This window comes from Otolemur garnettii, unplaced genomic scaffold (genome assembly GCF_000181295.1).
Source record: "Otolemur garnettii isolate 467f Iridium unplaced genomic scaffold, OtoGar3 scaffold00026, whole genome shotgun sequence".
Classification (NCBI taxonomy): Eukaryota; Metazoa; Chordata; class Mammalia; order Primates; family Galagidae; genus Otolemur; species Otolemur garnettii.
The window spans coordinates 12,630,481-12,652,131 of record NW_003852421.1 but is presented as its reverse complement, the minus strand read 5'-3'; the positions used below and the strand labels follow the sequence as shown (position 1 = coordinate 12,652,131).

At 45.9% G+C, this 21,651-nt stretch overlaps 1 protein-coding gene across 1 annotated transcript in view; it reads right to left on the bottom strand.

Moving 5' to 3' along the window:
• The window catches only part of GMPR (guanosine monophosphate reductase), a 43,688-nt gene that overhangs the window by 11,236 nt on the left and 10,801 nt on the right, over nucleotides 1-21,651 (bottom strand). The window contains exons 4-6 of the mRNA XM_003788321.2: nucleotides 18,995-19,168; nucleotides 8,183-8,264; nucleotides 4,608-4,714 (exon numbers count right to left, since the gene is read on the bottom strand). Coding sequence (XP_003788369.1) covers nucleotides 4,608-4,714; nucleotides 8,183-8,264; nucleotides 18,995-19,168 — 363 coding nt within the window. The remainder of the gene's footprint in view (nucleotides 1-4,607; nucleotides 4,715-8,182; nucleotides 8,265-18,994; nucleotides 19,169-21,651) is intronic.

The following is a 21,651-nucleotide window of genomic DNA, read 5'->3' as shown; positions in this document are numbered from 1 at the left end:
TGGGGACAGGGGTCTTGCTTTGTTGCCCAGGTTGGTCTTGAACTTCCTACCTCAGCTTCACACAGTGCTGGGATTATGGATAGGAGCCACCAGACTTGGGCCCAAGAATTTCTAACAGGTTCTCAGTTAATTCTGATGCTGCTGCTCTGGGCACCAGCTGAGAGAACTGCTGGAACAAGCTATAAATGAGGCTATGCAGTGCAAAGAGGTCCTAACTTGATTTCTAATGAGAATCACTTGTGCTGAGCACAGAGGCGCTCCCCAATCTTTGGCCAGAGCCCTATAAACTAAGCAAGTCTGAAGTCTCTAGAAAGACATAAGTATGGTAACTCAGAACAAGTTCACAGTAAAACTATTTTTAACCTCCACTAATTTGGAAATAGCCATCATTTAAGTACTATATATGCTTAGGGTCCATATTTTGATTTGATAGAGAAAACTAATAGTAAACATTATTCAGTAATAGACATTACTAATTATAGAGGGACGAACTTCTGAAGAATTTAGTTAGCCAGGATGGGGTCCAGGAATATCTATTTATAAAAGCTTCTCTGGTGATTCTCATTCCACCAGCCCCAGACAAGGCTGCACTAGGGATTTGGGAACCACTGGCACACTAGAGAATGGTACTACTGCTAAGCTGTCTCAGTGAGTTGAATAACCCTTAGCAGACTAACAGTTCTGTGTTAGCCTTTTATATACTAGGCTTTCAATAAATGGTTGTTAATTTGTTCACTGGCACGAAAGCTGAAAGAAAGGGTATTGAATGGAGGGTCTTAGATCTGTTATTAACCAATAAACCTTAAATCGTTTATTCCAGGGTCTTACACCAGAGCATATGCTCAATGAATGAATGGTTCAGTGAGTGAAAACCCTGAGTGAAGAATTAGAAGGGGGTCATTCTCAGTGGCTAATGCCTATAATCCTAACACTCTGGGAGACTGAGGTGGGAGGATCACTTGAGCTCAGGAGTTCAAGACCAGCCTGAACAAGAGTGAGACCCCAGTCTCTATTAAAATTGGAAAAATTAGCTGCCATCTTGGCACCCATAGACATGGGAAGCTGAGGCAGGAGGATTGCTTGGGCCCAAGAGTTTGAGGTTGCTGTGAGCTATGGTGACTGACACCATTATACTCTACCCAGGGAATAGTGAAAGACTGTGTTGAAAGAAAGGGAAGGGGAGGGGAGGGGAGAAAGAAGGGAAAGGAAGGGAAGGGAAGAAAAGGGAAGAGAAGGGAAAGGGGAAGGAAAGAAGAGAGGGAGGGAGAGAGAGAAGGAAGGAAGGAAGGGAAGGAAGGAGGGAAGAAAGAAAGAAAGAAAGAAACGAATTGGAAGGAGCACTGGCAATCAGCATGGACAGCAAGTCAAGGACCTGACCAATAGTTTCAGTTGTTACCCGAAAGTCACAATGGGAGACAAAGGCTGTAGTGCCCACAGCCCGTCATAGGCTCAAAGGAGATGATGTCACCAAGGGGGTTTTACAAGTGTAATAATGCCCTAAAAGGATGTCCAAAAATCAAATCTCACTAGGCTCAAATGCTAAACCAAAATCAACAAGCTACCAATTCTGTAGGGACATGCAATTTCTTGCAATTGGGTGTTTGTTTTTTTTTAATCACCCATCAATGATTTAATACAGAAACTTGGCTTAGCAACTGCACAAATGGAAAGGTTTGAAGGTTTATTTTAATATATTTAATAGTGGAGTCAGCTTTGTTTTAGAACCACTAAAATTATGCCACTACTTCAAATTTGTAAAAAACATAGACATACACAGGCAGTCTACAGGTTACAGATCAGCTGCACTCCTGAGAACATCTTTAGGTCAGATTTGTGTGCCTCAGGCCCCTAAAGTACTGTGCATATACGGTGGTAATAATAACAGTAACAATACTATAATGGTGCAGAGGTGGTAATAATAATACAGCGTAATACTGTAATGATGACAGTAATAATACCCCTGTACTGTGATAACAAGGGACACAAAACTACTGCGCTCTTTCTTTCAACTCAAACAGATAGAACATCAAAACAAACTCCTATGAAAAGTTCAGATAGGAGAAATTTCAAAAAGAATATTAAAGGTTAACACTCCCCTAACGTTGCAGCAACACTAGGCTAGTAGGAATGTGAAGCTTATCTTGATCTTCTAACCAAATTCGTCATAACTTTTCCATTTCAATACTTAATCCCCTATGCTACTTAGTAATAACCGACGCTTTCATCAGAGCCCCGCCTTTCCCATGTTCCATTATCCTTACTTTATCTTCATAATTACTCCGACAATTAAGCAACTGAAGCTTAGCGCTTTCCCAATGAATGACGGCAGCTGGCCTTTCTCCCAACTCTTATCTCTACTTTTGCGTCCACTGTAATCACCTTTTTACGGCAGGCTCACCTGGGCTTGCAGCGGACATTGGCTTTGGAGGTATGGTCACGAGGGGAAATACAGACTCACAAAATCAAATAAAGATGAAAGTGCTACAGTGTGTAAGTGACCGTATAGCCAGTGAGACTAGCCACTAGCGTAAAGACGCCGAGCCAGCAAACCACTTGCGCCACGTGGATTTATTTACATGCATGGGAGAAACTTGTTCCAGATTATTGCTTTGATTATTTAATTATAAATAATCCTTACAGAGAGCCTTGAGAGCCTATTCGTAAGTATGGAGCGCCTTGAGTTGCATCGTCCATCATTGGGGGACTGCTCATATATACAAATATATCAGCGAAACAGTCACACATAAGCGGAAGGCAGTTCTATTACTGTCCGTCAGCTCTGACGAGTTCTATTCTATTCTGAGCATCTCATCTCATGATAACCACCTGCACCATTTGAGAAGTGGTCACATGAATGAAGTTGAGAGTAGATGTGTGGGTAAGTTGAGGACAGATCTTAATTTGACACACATTCATTCCACTCTTAGTAACAGTCAGTGGCTGGTGACTGTGGTGCCATTTGTACAGGAGCTTCCTGACAGCGCTGCAGGAAGCCTGCCTGTCCTCACCTTCCTCCTTCCCATACATTTCTCAACCCACAGAAATTTCACCCCTGCCCCCAACATGCCACCTAGCCAGCGCTCCCAGTTCCCAGAAACTCCCGGGTCCCAGCACGAAGCCTGCTGCCCACTCCCTCTTGCTTCGTAGAAACGCTCCTTTCACACCCTGCCTGCTGCACTGTGGACCACTGGCCTGCTCCTTGGCTCCTAGGCCAACCTCCCTTCCTACCCTCCCAGGCTCCCTCATCCACTCTCAAGACTTCCTGCTCTCATGGCTAATGGTGCCCAAGTCTCCAGCCCATGAACACAGTGCCTCAATTTCTTGGCTGCCCCTCAAACACCTCAAAATCAATATGCCCCCAAATGAACTTCATACCGACCCTGAACCTTTTCCTTTGCAGCTGCTCCTAGTCCTGGTGAACCTGCAGGTGGGCGGCAGCTTCTCCTCCTTTTACCTGTTTTCCAAGCACCTGGTCAACCACCCAGCCTTGTTCACTATTGTCTCCCAAATGTCGGTCAGTTCTGTGGATGGCTCTCAAGCCCACTGCCACCACCTAGTGCAGGCTCCCCTCCCCTGAATTACCAGCACCTTCATCTGGGCTCCCTTCTGCCCTAGCCCGTTTCCAGCCCCTCCCAAGGCAGCAAGTTCAATGTTTCTGAAAGACAAATCAACCCATTGGGCACTCTTTCTCTTAGACCTCTTCAATAGCTCCCTGCTGCTCTTCAGAGAGAGTCCCAATGCTTACGTGGCTCCCACAGCTCCTGTGCCAGTGGCCCTGAAGCTGATCTCTCAGTACCCCTCACTCTTGCCTCTCCTGGTTCACAGTGAAACTCAGACACAGGGACAAAGATTTGGTTCCCCAAAGCTTTTCAACCAGCCCACTCCAGGAAACTTTTCGTGACCACCACATCTGGGATATGCAACCTGTTACAAGTCGAACTGTATCCCATACAAAATTCACACGTTGCCACCCTAAATCCCTAGCATCTCAGAACATGACCTCATTTGGAAATACGGTCCTTGCAAATGTAATTAGTTAAAATGAGGTCATCCTGAAGGAGGAGGGGCCTTCATCCAACAGGACTGGTCTCCTTATAACAGCAGAAATTTGGACACAGACACACACAGAACACCATGTGGAGACTGGAGTTGGGCAGCCACTGGCTATGGAACTCCCAGAGGCTCATACAGAGGCCTGGAACAGACCCTTCCCTGGGACCTGGAGAGACAGCCTGGCCCTGCAAGCACCCTAACCTCAGCCTCTAGCCTCCAGAACTCTGAGATAATGACTGTTTGCTATTGAAGCTGCCCTGTCTGTGGGGCTTTGATGCAGCAGCCCCAGCAGACAATGCTGCGGTCCCCCTTGTATTCTCAAGGCCACCATGTATCTTCCATCGTCCTCCCCAACACCCAGGTGGTCTTCCCTATGACCTCGGCAGTGGGGTGCTCCTACTCGGTCTGCAGCAGCCCTGCACGATCCCTGGACAGCAGGGTCTCTGTCTCTCTGCTGGATGTCACTGGTGCAGCCACAGTGCCCGGCTCCCTCCCACGCCCACAGGACACCCAGTGGATGGACCAGGGAGCCCCAGCCCCACCCGGAGACTCACAGAGATGATGTGCCCCTTCAGGCCATGTGCAGAGTCTGCGCACTCGATCACTGCACTCAGCTGGGGGTAGCCCACTCCGGTCTTGGTGCGGGTGGTACACACAGAACCTGGCATGGAGAAGAAGCAGACCCCACAGACAGACAGTTATGCACAGGCAGAACACAACAGCAAACAAGTAAAGCCCCCATCCCCTTTTAGCCCTGCCCTACTGGGTAGGGGCGAAGCTGCTGTGGCAGAGGAGACATCCTTGAAGAGGTGATGGAGGTGGCCAAGATACACAGCACCTGGCCACACACTACCCACCCCCACCCCCAAGACCCTCACTGCTGCCGTCCCAGACACAGCCTTCCCTCCGCCACTCACCACCCCTGCTGTCCTCCCTGTGGCATCAGCTCCCACAGCGACCAGGCAGCAGCCACCCCCATCCCCTGCTGCCTTCCTTCCCCGACCCACCCACGCAACCACACTCTGCTTTAAGGGATCTCTCAGAAACCCCCCACAGCCTGGAACCTGCTTTATTCTGATGAATTAATTACTCGCCTCTCTAAACCTCACTGCCAGAGCTGTGAAATGGAAATAAAAACACAAACTTCCTGGGCTTGTGACAGACAGCAAATGACACAGGCAGGGGACTGGCTTGGCGCTGGGCCTGGCCTGCCCTTTGCTCTGACTCCTCCCACATGTCCCCTCACTCTCACTCAGCTCCACCCTCCACATGGCCGGGCTGCCCTCCCTGAGGTCTTCCAGCCCTGTCTGCCCTATTGTCAGCCCCAGCCCTGGCCCCAGTGAGGGCCAGAAGAGTCCTGCTCTGGAATCCTTATCACGTCCCTCTCTGTTCCAGTCCTCCTCCCTGCTTTACCCCCATCAGCCACAACATGTTCCACCTGCCCCCTCCCTGCCGCCTCCTGCTAAGGACAAGGCAAGTTTCCTCCCACCTTAAGGATTCTCTGCACATGATTCACTCCCCGCCTCTCTTAGAACACTCCCCTATACTGCCTAGCCACCCCTTTTCATCTTTCCAACTTCACCTTAAATGTCATTGCCCCAGGGAAGTTGTTCCTCACAGCAGCTTATTTCAAAATATTCAAAGAATTATTTATGTAAGAATGCCAAGGATCTGTTTTTTCTGCTTGGTGGTAAGCTCCATGGATATTCACTGTTGTAATCCAGGAGAAGAGAGCCTAGTACATAATAAGGCACTATAAATAGTCACTGAAAGAATTCTCCAGGATGAATGAGTCACCCACACCCCTGTCCCCACTGCTACTCCTTCAGGCCCTCCTGGATCTCTGGTGGTGCCCGTGAGGGGGTGAACTCCTCCAAGACCCCCAGATCAGCTGCCCCTCTTGCTCCCTGCCACCACCTCTGGGAAGCTAGTGAGCTTCCCACAAATTTCTCCCAGGGGGCTTTAGGGTCAAGACCAGATAGAGATATATTCCGTCGGCCTGGATTTAGCAGAGAAACCAGGAGAGGGGCACAGTAACCCCCTTGTCCTGCATCCAGCTGTGGGGCAGAATCCACCTAAGTCCCAGGGGCTGCCTGTACCCACCCCTACAACAGGCCAGGAGCCAAGTGAGGCACCCTGGTGACAAAGCGTGTACTATGCAAAACAGGTTAGAAGGTTTGTAACCTCTGGTTCAGAATCAGCTTTTCTCCTCTCCCACTCAACTGCCAGATCAAGCAGGGGAAGGCGGGGGCCTCAGCTGCAGTGACCTGGGGCTCTGCATGGCGATGACCTATAAAGGTTAAACCAACAGCCTTTCCTGGAAGCAGCCAAGGAAGAAATTTCAGATAAGAAACTAGAATGGTCTTGATTAATGCTCAGGTCAAAGAAAACATTGGTACAGTGTTTTCCCCTGATTAGAGGGCCAGGGGACCCTATTTGAATACTTTTTTCCAGTTCCCATGGATTTCTCAATAACACACCTTTTTTTAAATGCTATCATTTACACAAATAACACCCAGTGCCTTTACTAATAAAGAATTTGTGAGACGTAAATATGGTCTCAAATCAATTTAAAGCACCAGGCTCAAAGAAGGCCCCTGACTCTCTTTAGTCTTATCTGTTCTAAACAGACAGCTGGGGGTGGGGGGAACAGGTGACAGGGGAAGAACAATACTCTTCTGGGGAAACAGAATGTGTGCACAGAGGATGTGCACGAGGAAAACAAGTGCAGCTGGATACTCAGTTACATCCAGAAAAGCCCGTTAGCAGCCAACAAATGTCTCACGCCCCTTCACATCCCAACCTGCACCTACCAACCGATGGTAGCTAACAGACACTCAGCACCTATTTCTGATTGAAGAGATGGCTGGTATTTTTTTCTTTGGAAGAAAGTCTTCCTGCCCTGTTAGCCTGTCCTTATTATTAATCTGGTCTGTGACAGCTCACCCTGAGGGTGAGCTCCTGGTGAGGAGGGGACTGGGCCTTATCCTTTCTCTGACTTTCCAACAATGGCACACACACTTAATGAAGACCAGACTTATCTTTCCTCTTGCTCAGAATACTTTCTTAACTGGCTGAAGTGAAGGCCAATGCGGAAGGCCAACCTTGAAAACCGCCCTGGGTGTTAAAAGCTTGGGTACGTCTATGAACCTGCAGAACCTGTCTTCCTAACGGCCTCTTCACATCATGCTGTTCCCGCCGGGCTGGTGAGGGGCCAAGTCCCAGTGGTGTCGCCTGCCTGTTGGCAGCACACTTTGCCACCGAATCCGCTCACGTTGGTTGACGGTTGCTTCCTTTTTTGGTAGTGTCTTTTGAGTGGGAGATCTTTTATTTTTCAATCTTCTGCTGTTTTTTAGTCCCAGTTGAAAATGTACATCTTTTTCCTTTGTCTTTAATTTTAGTACGTGGCTAATAAGGGATGTGTAAGGATGAAATGTAAAACACGGCAGCTCATCTTCAAGCACGGCAAAAAGGGAAGGTGAACACCCACTGGCCCAAGAGAAAATACGCCACCCAGTATCAGGCCCAAAAGCCCCCCCCCATTCCTCTGTGCACAACGTCAGTGGATGGTCTTGGAAGAGAACGCCTGACTGAAGGATATTGGCAAAATGTGTGACCCCATGTGCCCTGCAAGGAGCCAAAGGTGATATGACAACCGCCTAGGCCATAGGTCAAGTCCAAAGGTGGCCTCCTCAGCGCTGTTAAGCTTATTTGCAATAACATTGCAAAAATTCACAAAACATTTCAAACATTCACAAAAATTCAGTTCATTCATGTCCTTTAACTGTCCCCATGGATTCTTTACTTCACCTTTCTCTTCAAGGTACTTCGTGTCATTAATGAAGTCTGCATTCTTCTCTTCTACATTCATGTTCTGGAAGCAGACCTTCACATTCTAAGCACATCCAAACTCATTTAGAAAGACACTGGGAATATCAGAAAGCAGCTCAATGATACTTCACATCAAGGGCTTCCTGCCAGCTCAATCAATGACGCTTCCGGAAAAAATGGGCCTTGAACCTGGGGATGAGGTTCATGCATTCCCTTCCAGCCATCTCTGGGACCCTCAGCCCCAGATCCCACTCCTCCCTTCCCTGACACCCTCTGCAGTGCTCCCAACATGTCTTACCTGGTCCAATCCCCACTTTGATGATATCTGCTCCAGACAGAATAAGCTCTTCCACCATCTCTCCGGTCACCACGTTCCCTGCCTGAGACAGAAAGAACACAGCTTATGACCACGAGCTACTCCTGGTGTCTAAGGCCCGCTGAACCTGAACACAGGATGTGCATGTTCTGAAATCAAAAAAAAAAAAAAAAAAGCCTGGGGGACAGTGGAACCAATTCCTGAGTCTGCTAAAGCCTGACACTGGCGGGCCACCCTGCTCTCCTGGTTTTCTTCACCAGTGAACAGGAACACAGAATGTGACACATGGGAGCGCCCCGTGTGAGCTGCTGGCAAGAGAAGGTACAGCACGACAGAATTTCAGACCTAGAAGATGTCTCAGCATGTCTGAGTCAAGGCTTTTTGGACATCCTGACAATAGACCAAATCTTACAGGGAACCCCAATATAACACTCCTCAGTGATTGAAGTCTCACCGTTGGGCATAAAATGCTTCACAGTTTCTAAAACTCTTATGAACCCCAGGGAGCCAGGATAAGAAAACACCTGTACGTCCTGCTCTAGGACTGGGGTTCCACCTAAATAAGAAAAGCTGGGTGAGCCCTGATGGACCACATAGCATGGGCATGTGTTCTGTTTACAAAAGACTCTGGCCCAAAGAACAGACATAGAAGCCAGGAAGTAGTGGAGTCTGTCAACCAGAAGGATGCATCTGGTTTGGAAACAGAACAAGTTCTTTCACGGCAGGGGTCTGGGAATGCATAAATGCCCTTTTTATTACAACCCACTGCCCTGAGGATTCTTCAGCTGGTACATAGGATACTTGGCCAGATGCCCTTGACTGAGTTTTCCCAGCCATGCAAAGTCATATGTCACAAAATGCATCTCTACTCATCCTACTCAAGATTCTGCACTGAAGCCCAAGTGTCTTTTTGCTGAACTGATTCCCAGTGGGAATGTTTCATTTTTAACCTAGAAAAGTGACTTTCAACTTCATATAAAAGGATGTTGAAAAAAGTGATGGGGAAGACTTTAATCCAAACAGCAGCTGACAATGGAAAGTGACAGCCGAAAAAGAGAACCAGAGGTAGACTGGAGAATTAGAAGTTGTATCCCCCCAAATTCAGAAGAATTTGAATAACAATAAGCATGAAAGTCAAAAGACAAAAATACAGAGCTCTTGACGTAAAAATTAGAAACTTACATACACAGAAACCCACACACTCACACAACAGATAACCAGAGAGAGAAAATGTGTGCAATTAGGACAAAGGGTTACTAACCTTAACATAATAACTCTTAGAAATCTATAAGAAAAATGCTAATACCTCATAGAAATAAATGCCAAAGGACACCAACTAATATAAGGAATAAGTGGCTAATGAAAACAGAAAATGTTCAATCTCACTAATAACCAAATGTAAATTAAGATGCCAGTGAGGTATCACTTAACAAATTAGCAAAATGCCTTAAAGTAAAAAAAAAAAAAAAAGTAGCAATATTATTAAGGTAAAATGCTGAATATCAGAGAACATCAGGCAGACTCCCTCTCTCAATCTCAACCTCCGCTGGTGGAATTCTATCTTAGTACAAGTCTTCCTGTAATGCAATGTGTCCATAGAAAAGAAAAGCAAAAATATGCACATGTTGATTTAATAATTCGACTTCTAAGATTCTCTCCTGAGAAAATACTCTTAAGTGACATGGACAAAGATACATTATTTAGATAGGGATGTGAGGAGGGATGTGCTGTTTTTATTTTTTATTTTCATTTTATTTTTTGAGACAGAGTCTCACTATGTCGCCCTCAGTAGAGTGCCGTAGCATCACAGCTCACAGTAACCTCAAACTCTTGAGCTTAAGCCATTCTCTTGCCTCAGCCTCCCAAGTAGCTGAGACTGCAAGCACCCACCACAACGCCCGGCTATTTTGTTTTTGTAGTTGTCATTGTTGTTTAGCAGGCCCAGGTCAGGTTCAAACCCGCCAGCTCTGGTGCATGTGGGGTACCCTAACCACTGAGCTATGGGCGCCAAGCCGGTATTTTGTTTTTATGAGACAAGGTCTTACTATGTTGCCCAAGCTTGGTCTCTAACTCCAAGGCTCAAGCAACTTTTCTGCCTCAGCTAGCCCAGTACCTGGGACTATAGATGGGCAGCACCTCACCTGGCTTGTTCTTTACAATACCAGGAACAGCACAAACTCCATAGCAAAGGAAGAACTTAAAAGGAACCTGAGACACAGGGCTCCAGCTCCAGTTCTTCCTCACTGCTTGATTTGGTAAACAAAATAACAGAACACCTCAGAAACTACTTTAAGCCTTCCACACAACTTGGTTTTCAATGTGGACCTTCCCCCCCCCCGCCCCCGCCAAATAAATTGATGAGTCAGCCCATAATGGATATATGGAGCCAAGGTTAGTTTTACAGTATCCAGAAGGCTGACACAGTCTTAGTAACCCTCAAACTTCTACAAGTGTTTCCCTCTCCCCTCAGCTACCTGTGTGAGCCCTGTATCCATCTGTGGTCAGAACGTGGTCACTGCTGCTGTGTGGAAAAACCCAGAGTGATTATGAAATGCCCCAACCAGGAGGCACGACACAGCGAGGAATGGACAGGGGAGTTTCTGTACAAAAAGCTGTCTATGCAGGTTGGAAACCAAGAGGGCAAAAGTCAGCGTAAGGAGGAAAGGACCAAATCAGAAATGAGAGCAATGACAGGGGTATGGTCAGGCTTTGGTGAAGTCCCTGTCCTACCACGAAGGTGGCCTCTGGGCGCACAGTAGATATAGGGGGGCAGAAGGAGGGGGCCGGGGTGACTATGTGAGGAGTATGCTTATCTGGGCATGAAGCCCCCGGTGTGGAGGGGATACAGGGCCATCAGAATGTGGCTGCCCACCACAGCACAGCAGACTGGCCACCCAGGAGTTCATACAGGTTCATTTCCTGGGCAGCCAACATAAAACAGGTGTGAACCCTCATCTGGGCCCTGAAGCTGGAAAGCAGAGGTTCTGGTTAGGTGTCTCCTCTTCCTGGGGAGGCCGATCACCATCCAGGCTCCCTGGTAATCTAGATGGCAACAACGTTCCATCATGTCAACACTCCACCATGTCAAGGGCCAGGGGCAAAGACACAGAAAGTGACAGAACTGGCTAGTCATGATGGTTTATACCTGTGATCCTAGCACTCTGGGAGGTCTAGATGGAAAGATAGCCCTTGAGCACAGGAGTTAGAGACCTGTCTGAGCAAAAGACAGACCCCATCTTTACTAAAAACAGAAAAAAATGAGCTGGGCATGGTGGTGGGCACCTGTTGTCCCAGGTACTCATTGACACTGAGACAAGAGGATCCCTTGAGCCAAAGAGTTTGAGGTTGCGGTGAGTTACGTTGATGCCACAATACTCTAGCCTGGGGAAACGGAGTAAGACTCTGCCTCAAAAAAAAAAAAAAAAAGTGACAAAACTAAGATTTTTATTGCTTTTTTACCATTTTTAAAAAGGCATGAATGTTTATTTCCCCCATAAGTCGTGTGTTGAAATCTTTTCCCCCAAGGTGATGATATCAAAAGGTAGGGGCTTTCGATTAGATCTTGGGGCCAGAACACTCTTGAACAGGATTAGTGCTCTGAGAAACCCTTTGCCCTCTCTGTCAGATGAGGTGACAGTGAAAAGACAGCTGATGAGGGGAGAAACAGGCCCTCACCAAACACTGAATCTGCTGGCCCCTGAGTCCTGAACTTCCCACTCTCCAAAACTGTGAAAATAAATTTCTGATTTCAATATGTTATATAGCTTATGTTGTCTTGTTATTATACATATAACAGCCCAGAGAGACAAAGACAAAAGTCCTCTGAGCAAAAATAAAAATCAAAACTGATTAGTCCCTATTTTTCAAGCTTTAGATCCCAACATTTATGGTAAAATAAGTTTAGAATGACCTGGGGTCAGCTGGGTGCAGTGGCCTATAAAAACAGCATTTGGGAGGCTGAGGTGGAAGGATCACTTCAGGAATTTGAGATCACCCTGGGCAACACAGCAAGACCCTGTTTTTTATCAAAAAAGTAAAAATTAAAAAATAAGCCAGACTTAGCGGCATGAGCCTATAAACCTAGTTATTTAGGAGGCTGAGGCAGAAGGTAGGAGGATTGCTTGAGTCCAGGAGTTTGAAGTTACAGCGAGCTTTGATCATGCAACTACACTCCAGCCTGGCCAGCACAGCAAGACCCTGAAAAAAATGAGTAAATACAGACAGACCTGGGGAAGAAGGGTGCTGGACCTCCCTCTTACTATGTGGTTTTGAGCAAGTTACTTCAACTCTGAGTCTCAGTTTATCCTGCTATATAATATCCTGCTATATAAAATAGGGCTAGTCATACCCACTTATGGTAATTATAAAATTTATAAGAAAGGTCTATCAAATTCTTAGCACAGTGCTAAGTGATGCTCAGGAAATGTTAGTCCCTTTACTTAAGACTGAATTTGGTATATTGCTCTTCTTCCCTCTTTTTTAAAAGTTTTCTCTAATTATGGCCAAATACACCTAACAAAGTTTAGCTATACTTAGGGACACAGTAGCATTAAGTATATTCACATGGTTATGCAACCATCACCATCACCTGAACTTTTTCATCATCTGAAAATGTACTCGTTAAACAGTAGCTCCTAAGCCCACTTTTTACTGGCTCTTCCGGGGCCCTCTGCCAAGAAAAATCCTTTCCATAGAATGATAAGAGGCAGGGGTTGGCTGCCTGGCTGGATCTGGGCCACAGGCTGCCAGCCCCGAACATAAGGTGATGGAGCATCAATCCAGTGCCTTCTCCCACACACGTGGGAACTGTCCCTCCACCTGCCTGCAGGACCACCACTGCTGTCAAGGCAATAACCACCTTTCAGACCGAGTTAAACAGAGTTGATCATGTGACTTTCAAAGATAAACACCACCTGAACCTCTCAGGCCCTGCACAGCTTTCAGGCACAGTGCCAGAAACAAAGTGAAAGCAGAAAGTCCAGGAAACGTGGCCTGCGAGGTGCTGTCAGCCCTACACATCCTTCACACCTCAGGAGGGCCCGCTCAACTGGCCAAGCTGCCCCGGGCCCACACCTGCTCCAGACCTGAGAGGAGCATCAGAAGGAGGCGCCCACCTCTCTGGGACATCTCTGTGTGGCTCAGAACCGGGTCTGGCCACAATTGCTGGAGAAAGAATTCAGCAGGTGAAGAAGCCACCAGCCACGCACAGAAATGCCACGGCCTTGTCCAGGGCTCCCAGGCGTCCCCAGGGAACAGTCTAAACTGAGCAGATCAGGTCCACAGACCTACTTCCACCAGAATGAGTCAGAAAGAGCCACCAGCACAAAAGTATTTCCCAGATCCAATACAGGGACCTCCACATCCCAACAAGCCTAAGCTGGTAGCATGTGGCTGGCAACAGTCACAGGCCCTGAGCAAGCCACCTGGCCCTCAACACCAGGTCTACCTCTCACAGGCTATGTAAACCCTCAGAAAGTTCCCTGAGCTCTCTAAGTGTCACATCAATAAAAGTAAGTGTCATTATCCTCACTCAAAGGTCTGTTATGAGAAAACAAGTACCTGGTTCAAGCCACTCTCCCATAGTACGCAGGAGGCGCCCAGAACACACGGTTCTCTTGCCTCTGAAGGCCGCCAGGTAGGCGGCAGGAGGACTCGTTCCAGTCTCCTCTCCACAGCCAGCACCTCCACAGAACCCACATCTGTCCTTCTCCCCCTCCCCCCTTAGAGAGGGCTCACCTTAGATGAGATAAAAGCCCAGGAAGGGCGGGGCGCTCGGAGCAACGCCTCTCACTCCTGACCCTGCCTGACCCTGCCGCACACACTGAGAATGGGCAGCTCCGCCAGGAACATTTTAAGCTTCACTCTGCTCACTGTACTGTAATGAGAGCACTCAACACTCTCATCTTTCCTGACCCAAACACCGGATAAATATCAGTGTGCCTTCGCAAGGCCTCCAAGCACCGTAAGAGAAAATACATTATCAAAATAGCAAACACCAAGGGAAAAGAGTTCTCCTATGAATCACAGATTTCAGGGGTAAGGGCAGGCAAAGAATGGCTTAGGAATAAACACGCATCTCTCCTGTCTTCGTTCATTGCTGGGGAAACCAACAAGAGCTATGAAAACACCTTGGCCCTGGGCCAGCCAGCGGGCACGTAAAAAGCCACCTGGCTGGTGGCTGCCAAGAGGGCTGTGGGAACACTGAGTCCCTCTCCCCCTTCCTGGCCTCATCCCCCATAGGAAGCCCCAGGCTCTGCACTGGCAACACATCCTTCCCCTCACCTCCCTCCTTCCTGCACTGCCCTGTCTCCCCCGGTCTTTGTCCTTGAGAGGTGGCACAGGCTCTCTGAGCCTACAACAGACAGCTGGCCTCAGTTCCCAGCAGCGCCAGCTGGGAGCTAAATCCCGCAGAACGCAGTTTGGAGAGTGCAATGGAGAGCTCTGAGAACTAATGGATTTCTGCTGTGATTTATTTTAAGAAGTGACACGTTTTCTCTCTCCTCTTAAAACAAACCACCCCAACACCATACACCCCATCCTTCTACTCCACTTCTGACTCAGTCCTCAGGGCAGACATTTATACGCCCCCACTGACAATACTGCTAGCAACTGTTGGTGAAGGCTGCACCGTTCACAAAACAGCATCCCATCTGATCACCACAATAGCTCTCCAGCCACATGACCCGAAACCTTTCACAGGTGAGCAAAGTGACACTCAGGAAGAATGATGCTACTTCGCCAGCGTGACTCAGCTCCTAAGCCCACCCACACTGACTGCAGGGGAGCTGTGACTTTAATGTTGGTTCCCCCCAAAATTCTTATGTGGAAACCTAATCCCCCTGGTGATGGGATCAAGAAGTGGGTCCTTTGGGAAATGGAACCCTCAGAATGGGATCAGTGCCTTACAGTGGCTTGGGGGAGCTTGTTTGTCCCTTCCTCCAAGTGAGGACACAGCGAGGTGGCATCAGCGAGGAGGAGGACACTCACCAGACACCACCTCTGCTGTGCCTTGATCTTGGACTTCCAGCCCCCGGAACTGTGAGTAATACATTTCTGTTGTTTATAAACCAGCTTCTGCTATTTGATGCCAGCAGCTCAAACAGACTAAGACAAAGGGCATTGAGTTAGCAATTTTAATGGTGTCACAAGCAGCTGCAAAGCAGAGAGAAGCGAGACATCTGGAAAACAGTATTAAAAATTAGCTCCTGGGCTCGGCGCCTGTGGCTCAAGTGGCTAAGGCGCCAGCCACGTACACCTAAGGTGGCGGGTTCAAATCCCCAGCCCGGACCCGCCAAACAACAATGATGGCTGCAACCAAAAAATGGCCAGGCGTTATGGCGGGCGCCTGTAGTCCCAGCTACTTGGGAGGCTGAGGCAGGAGACTCGCTTGAGCCCAGGAGTTGGAGGTTGCTGTGAGCTGTGATGCCATGGCACTCTACCCAGGGGGATAGCTTGAGGCTCTGTCTCAAAAAAAAAAAAAAAAAAAATTAGCTCCCGGAGCTGGGGATACTGTACAACTGCCATACTCCAGGGTAGTGCATGTCGAGTACGCTACCTACCAAGAGCAGATACAAAGATATCAAGGATTATGATTTATATAAGGTTCGAAACAGGCAAAATTAAACGATGGCATAATGATGGCATTTAGGAATGTGGCAAAACCAGAGACAGCCAAGACGGGAGATCACCACAGTCAGGATGGGGGTTTCATGGCACGTGCTGAGTACAGGAATACACAAAGGGTGCTTATTTCACAATTATTTATTAAACTGCCATGTTTTATGCACTTTTTCTGAACGTGTCGCACCAAGTCGCCTGGTGAAATCCATGTAATTTCTGACTCCTAATCTTTCATAACTAATTTGTATATCGAAATGTCAAAAAACATACAGAGCAGCTTGCCAAGCCTATTAGTCCCTTGTATCTCCAGAGCAATGAAAATAAGAGAGGTGAACAAGGTCTGTCAACAGCAACCTTGGGCCTGTCTCCTCACCTACTCTCGGGAAGGAGTGAACCAGGACTCTTCTCCTGGTCAGCAAATTATCTGTCAACCTCTTCCTAGGCGGGGTTCCCCAAGTCCAGTAGCAAATGCTAGACAGGCTGGCAGCTCCCAGCTGGGGCCTGGGGGCTTCTGCTCCTCCGTGAGTTCAGCTTTGCGTTTTTCTTTTAGTATGTCCCAAAACAAAACATGACCACAGAGGGCTGGAGGCTGAGCAGCTACGTGGGGCTCACACGGACACATACGAAGTGCTGGGTCACGACAGTGGGTAACTGCATCACCTCCGGCACCTCCTTGCCACAGAACATGGAGGGAAGCTGATCATAACACATACTGCCCACTGGAGGTTAACGAGGACGGGGTTACGTTGACAAGGCTCAGTAGGCAGCGTGGGCTAATGGGCAGACCGTGGACTTCACTTTCAGAGCCACCTGGCTTCAAACCCCAGCTTTGCTACTTTGTGAAAATGCCACAGTCTAAGAATAAATCTGAGCTTAAGCTCTCCCACTGGTAGTAAATTTGAGAAAACAGTTTCTACTCTTGACAGTGATGTTATAAACAAAGGAGAGAATGGGTGTAAACCTCCAGCAACACAGCAGGGACTTGTTTGAGATAGGGGAAAACAAGCAAATTCCTTTTCTCACTCGGATAAGCCAACACAGAACACTTCCGTGACCAAACGGGGAGGGCTCCCACGTACCAAGTAATTCTCCAGAACACCAACAGATGCTGCACAGTTTAGCTCTCATCTGGCAGTCCTGACCTAGAGATGGCATCACACAGGTTCAGGCTCAGTCCCACAAGACCCTCCAGTGCCTTAGACGCCAACTAGAAAAAGTAGGTTATCTGTCCAACCTGGCTACAAATCACAGGTTCCCAAGAGCCCCTGCCCCTGCCTTGGGTTCAATTAACTTGCTAGAGCAGCTCAAAGACTATGATACTAGTACAGGATATGATGAAGGATACAGATGGAACAGCCAGTTGAGGAGACACGGAAGAAAGTCCGGAAGGAGCTTCTGTCTCCATAGGGATGGTGCACCTCCCTCCTGGAATGGGAATGTCCTTACCAAGTAGGAAGCTCTACAAATCCCATTCTTTGGGGGGTTTTATGGAGGAGGTCTCATCACATACGTATGACTATTAATTCTATTTCCAGCCCCTCTGCCCTCTCTGGAGAATTGGGGTGGGACCACAAGTTCCAAGCTTCTAATCATGGCTTGGTCCCTCTGGTGACCAGCCCACCCAGGGGCCTAGGAAGAATCACCATATTAGAATGAAAGCTGCTCCTAGTGCCCAGGAAATCCCAACAGAGGAGGAGCTCTGTGTCAATGTTCTTAGCACTCTGGAAATTACAGAGGTTCTAGAAGCTCTGCCTTAGGAACGAGAGTCAACGACCAAAGATCACAACAAAAGACTCTCCTACTATCCCTATGTACAAGGATTTTAAGAGTTCTATCTCAGAAAGCGGAGGCAGAGACCAATATCTACAAATAGATTTATTATTCACAGTATTCAACAAATGTTATATCAAAAACAACGAAGTTGGCAACACTATTATGGAGGGTAAAATGAATTTTGCTGTTTCCCACCCCATTTCTAATACTGATACATTTGGTTGGCTTTAGAGCAAATCTTGGTCCGTTCTTCCTGTGTGTTTGGAGAGCATAAAATACTTACCTTAAAATCCCTAGAAGTCCTTTAACAGAAGATTAACCCCATTAATAGTTACAATTCCTGCCTCCCAACTTCCTTACAATGATGAAATGTGAGAAGAAATGGGATTCAAAATTCAAAAAAGGAGGTTAGGTAAATTATCTAAGCATCAGTTGATAAGTGCCTTGGTTATCAACACCAGTAAAGATATACAAAATTACACAGGTTTTTCCAAAAGCCCTACTTCCAACCCTAGAGCTTCTATGAGTTTTTTCTGCAAACCCACCCTTCCCAGAAATGACAAATACACTTTTTTTTTTTTTGAAAAAAGTTTTACATTGTTGGCTAGGATAGAGTGCAGTGGTGTCATCATAGCTCAACATAACCTCAAACTTCTGGGCTCAAGGTATCCTCCTGCCCTAGCCATCTGAGTAGCTGAGACTACAAATGTGCACCATCATAAGTGGTTAATTTTTTAATTAGTTTGCAGAGATGGGGTCTTGCCATGTTGCCAGACTAGTCTTGAACTCCTGGCCTCAAACAATCCTCCCACCTCAGCCTCCCAAATTGTGGGATTACAGGTGTGAGCCACCATGCCTAGCCCACAAATATATACTCTAACTAGTTGAGGTGCTAATAATTAGGGAACTAAAGGAAAAGTCAAGAAACAAAGCTCCTAGAACAAACAACACACTGACTGATTTGCCATCAACAATGGACTGTTGATAAATTTCCATGTTGAGAATTCCAACCCCTAGAATAGAGTTTTCTACAGGCAGTGGGGGTGAGACATAGAAGACCTGAGTAAGTTAAACTGAAACCTAGTTACAGGTTCAATTACAATCTTTGTTAAGGAGTAACACAGGCCCTTTTAAAACACATCTCATGGTAATAAACATTTCATGGTATTTAGTAAAAATAAGTAGCCAACACCCTACGATGTTGATTGGGATTTTATTTCTTACAGAGGAAAGCTAGTTTTCCGAGCTCCCATGGGTAGCAGTGGCCCATCCTTCCTCTAATGATTCTGTCAGTCTGTGACTAAGAAGGCTCTAAAACCCTGAAAATAATAGAGCCCCCAGCAACACAATGAACAACTCCCTCTCTGTGTCCCCATCCTGAGAACGTCCCACCATACCTACCATAATGGTGTGTTCAGGAAATCTGGCACGGACGAGTTTCACAAATTCCACAAAATGCTCTGAATACCCGTTAGCCACATCCAGGCAAATAAACTTAATCTGTGGCACAGCTTCCAGGATGCTGGTCATCTTTTCCAGATCATTCTGCCCACTGCCTGAACTCACAGCTACATGCTGTACCAAAATAAACCAAGAAGCACAGGCATCAACAGTGGCATTCAGAAGTCAGACCCTGCCTCCAGCCATGGGCCCTCTTTGAGGACAGCACAGTGATCCTTTGAGGTCTGATTAAACACACAGGGAACTTGCTCAAGAGACATGCAATAGGAGAAGGAAATTCATTCATTAAATTATCTAAACCTTGATTCTGTCACCTTTCATATCATTGAATAGTGTATGTCCTTAAACCCATACCTCAGCCACAGAATCTTTCCAGAAACCAGTAAACAGATTCTTAAATACTCAGGAAATCTTATCTCTGGCTTCTATTTTATTTCCTCAAGCTGTCTGTAGAACTCAGCTTCATGGCACTCCTGGTGCAAATATGTCATAGCAGGGAAACTCCCTAAGCGCCACAGCACCAGTGCCCTCAGACCCCCGGCCTCTGCCTTCTCCGCACATCTGCCCTTTGAGAAGGAATTTGTTTTCAGTAATTTACGCCTTAGCGAAACTAAGCTGTGAGTTATGTCCACAGTCAGTATATCACGTTTTATGACAATATTTATATTTCAACTCTTATCACTAAACCTTTAGCTACAAATGAGGAATATATTTTAATATCTTCGATGTTAGTCCCTCAGATCACAACGACAAAGTCACTATGACCCAGCCCTGAATGTGAGCTTTACCATGACGCTTAGTTACTCCAATTTTCTTGTGCTTTCATGCCCTGGCCTCGTGGTTCATGGCTCTGCCCCGTGCCAGCCCCATCCACACTTTCTTCCCCTTCCACTAGAGGGTTATTACCCCTTTTATTTTACTGTTCATTTCTGTTAAACTCTGACACTGGGAACTTGAAACTGGTTCATTCCTCTCAGTGCTACTAACTTCTTAACGTTTTTCCTTATTATTTAAGCTTTTATTTGGTGGGTGTAGAGGGTGGGGCAATAGATCACATGATCCCACTTGGTAAAGAAGGCCGCCGTTCTCCAGTTAGCAACACATTGCCCAAAAAAACTTCCTTAAAGAAGTCCAAGGGGTATATGATCAAAAAGAAAAAAACCTGGTTCTCTGTACCTCCATGAATCCCCAACAATGAAAAAAAAAAAAAAAAAGAAAAAAGAAAATCACTGCTCCCAAACTTCTTAAAGGGAAAAGGAAAAAGTGAAAACAAGTATCATTTATTTGACCATCATGTCAAAAACAAAGGACTTATTAATGAGTTAAGATTATTCTGCTCTAAAACCACCTTCTCACTAACCAAAATCCGCATATAATTAAAGCACAGTCAGTGAAAAAAGCCAAGAGCCAGTGAAACCTCAAAAACGGTAAGATATGAAGTCATCTTCGATCACAAATGATCTTACAGAAAATCAGCCCTAACTCAGAGAGACTCCTCTGAATGTGTCAGGAGAAAACTCAGGCATGCTATCCCAAGGCTTTTTGTTGTTGTTTAAAAAATGCCTTTTTTAAAACAGCTTCACAGAGATATTATATAATGACATACTATACAATTTACCCATTCAAAGTGCACAATTTGATGATTTTTAGTATATTCGCAGAGTTGTCTAATGGTCACAATCACTATTTTCTAGTGACTAATTCTCACATAAATTGGATTTAATTTTGACCAAAGTATATTACTTGAACATTAATTTTTAATTCAACTTCTTAATATGTTGTTTGTGCAATACATTTATAAGTGAATTATGTTTTTAATTTCCCTTTATAATAATATATTTTTTCCTCATTTATAAGTGAATTATGTTTGTAATTTCCCTTTATAATAATATATTTTTTCCAATTTTAAGAGCAGGTGTATCCAGATGTAGAATGATTCTGATGTATTTCTTCTTTTTCTATTGTCTATAAGATTTGGCATGATCTGTTTTCTGAAATTATCCTTTATTTTTATTTATAAATATTAGTTGTCTATTTTTTAAAACTTTGGAACAAAAACAAGAAGTTAACAGATGACTCCATACTGAACCTCAGAGTCAAAGCATTCTACGATAGACATACTCTTATCTGACAGTGTGAATGTTACTTTTTTGCATTATTATTAGTGCTCAATATTTCATTGCAGCAATAGTCTGTTTTGTTTTCTGAATGTATTTATCTTCGTTCATTCTTTAGGAGGTTTTTGTTTCTAGTCCTTATCTTAAACATTGTTATTGTTATTAAATTTTAAGGCTAAACCAAATAAAGGCATATATATGTGTAGAGAAAATAAAAATAAATAAATAACGATCACAATCAATTTTAGGACATTTTTATGGCACCTGAAAAACTCCTTCATCTCTTAACCACCACCACCACCACCCCCGTCCCCGAAGGTCCCTCATCCCCTCAGGTCTCGGTGACACTAATCTATTTCATGACTGTATGGATGTGCCTATTCTGGGCATTTCATATAAATAGAATCATACATGCCACCTTTTGCGTCTGCTTTTTCACACAACAAAACGTTCAGGGTTCAGCCATCTTGTAGCAAGTAT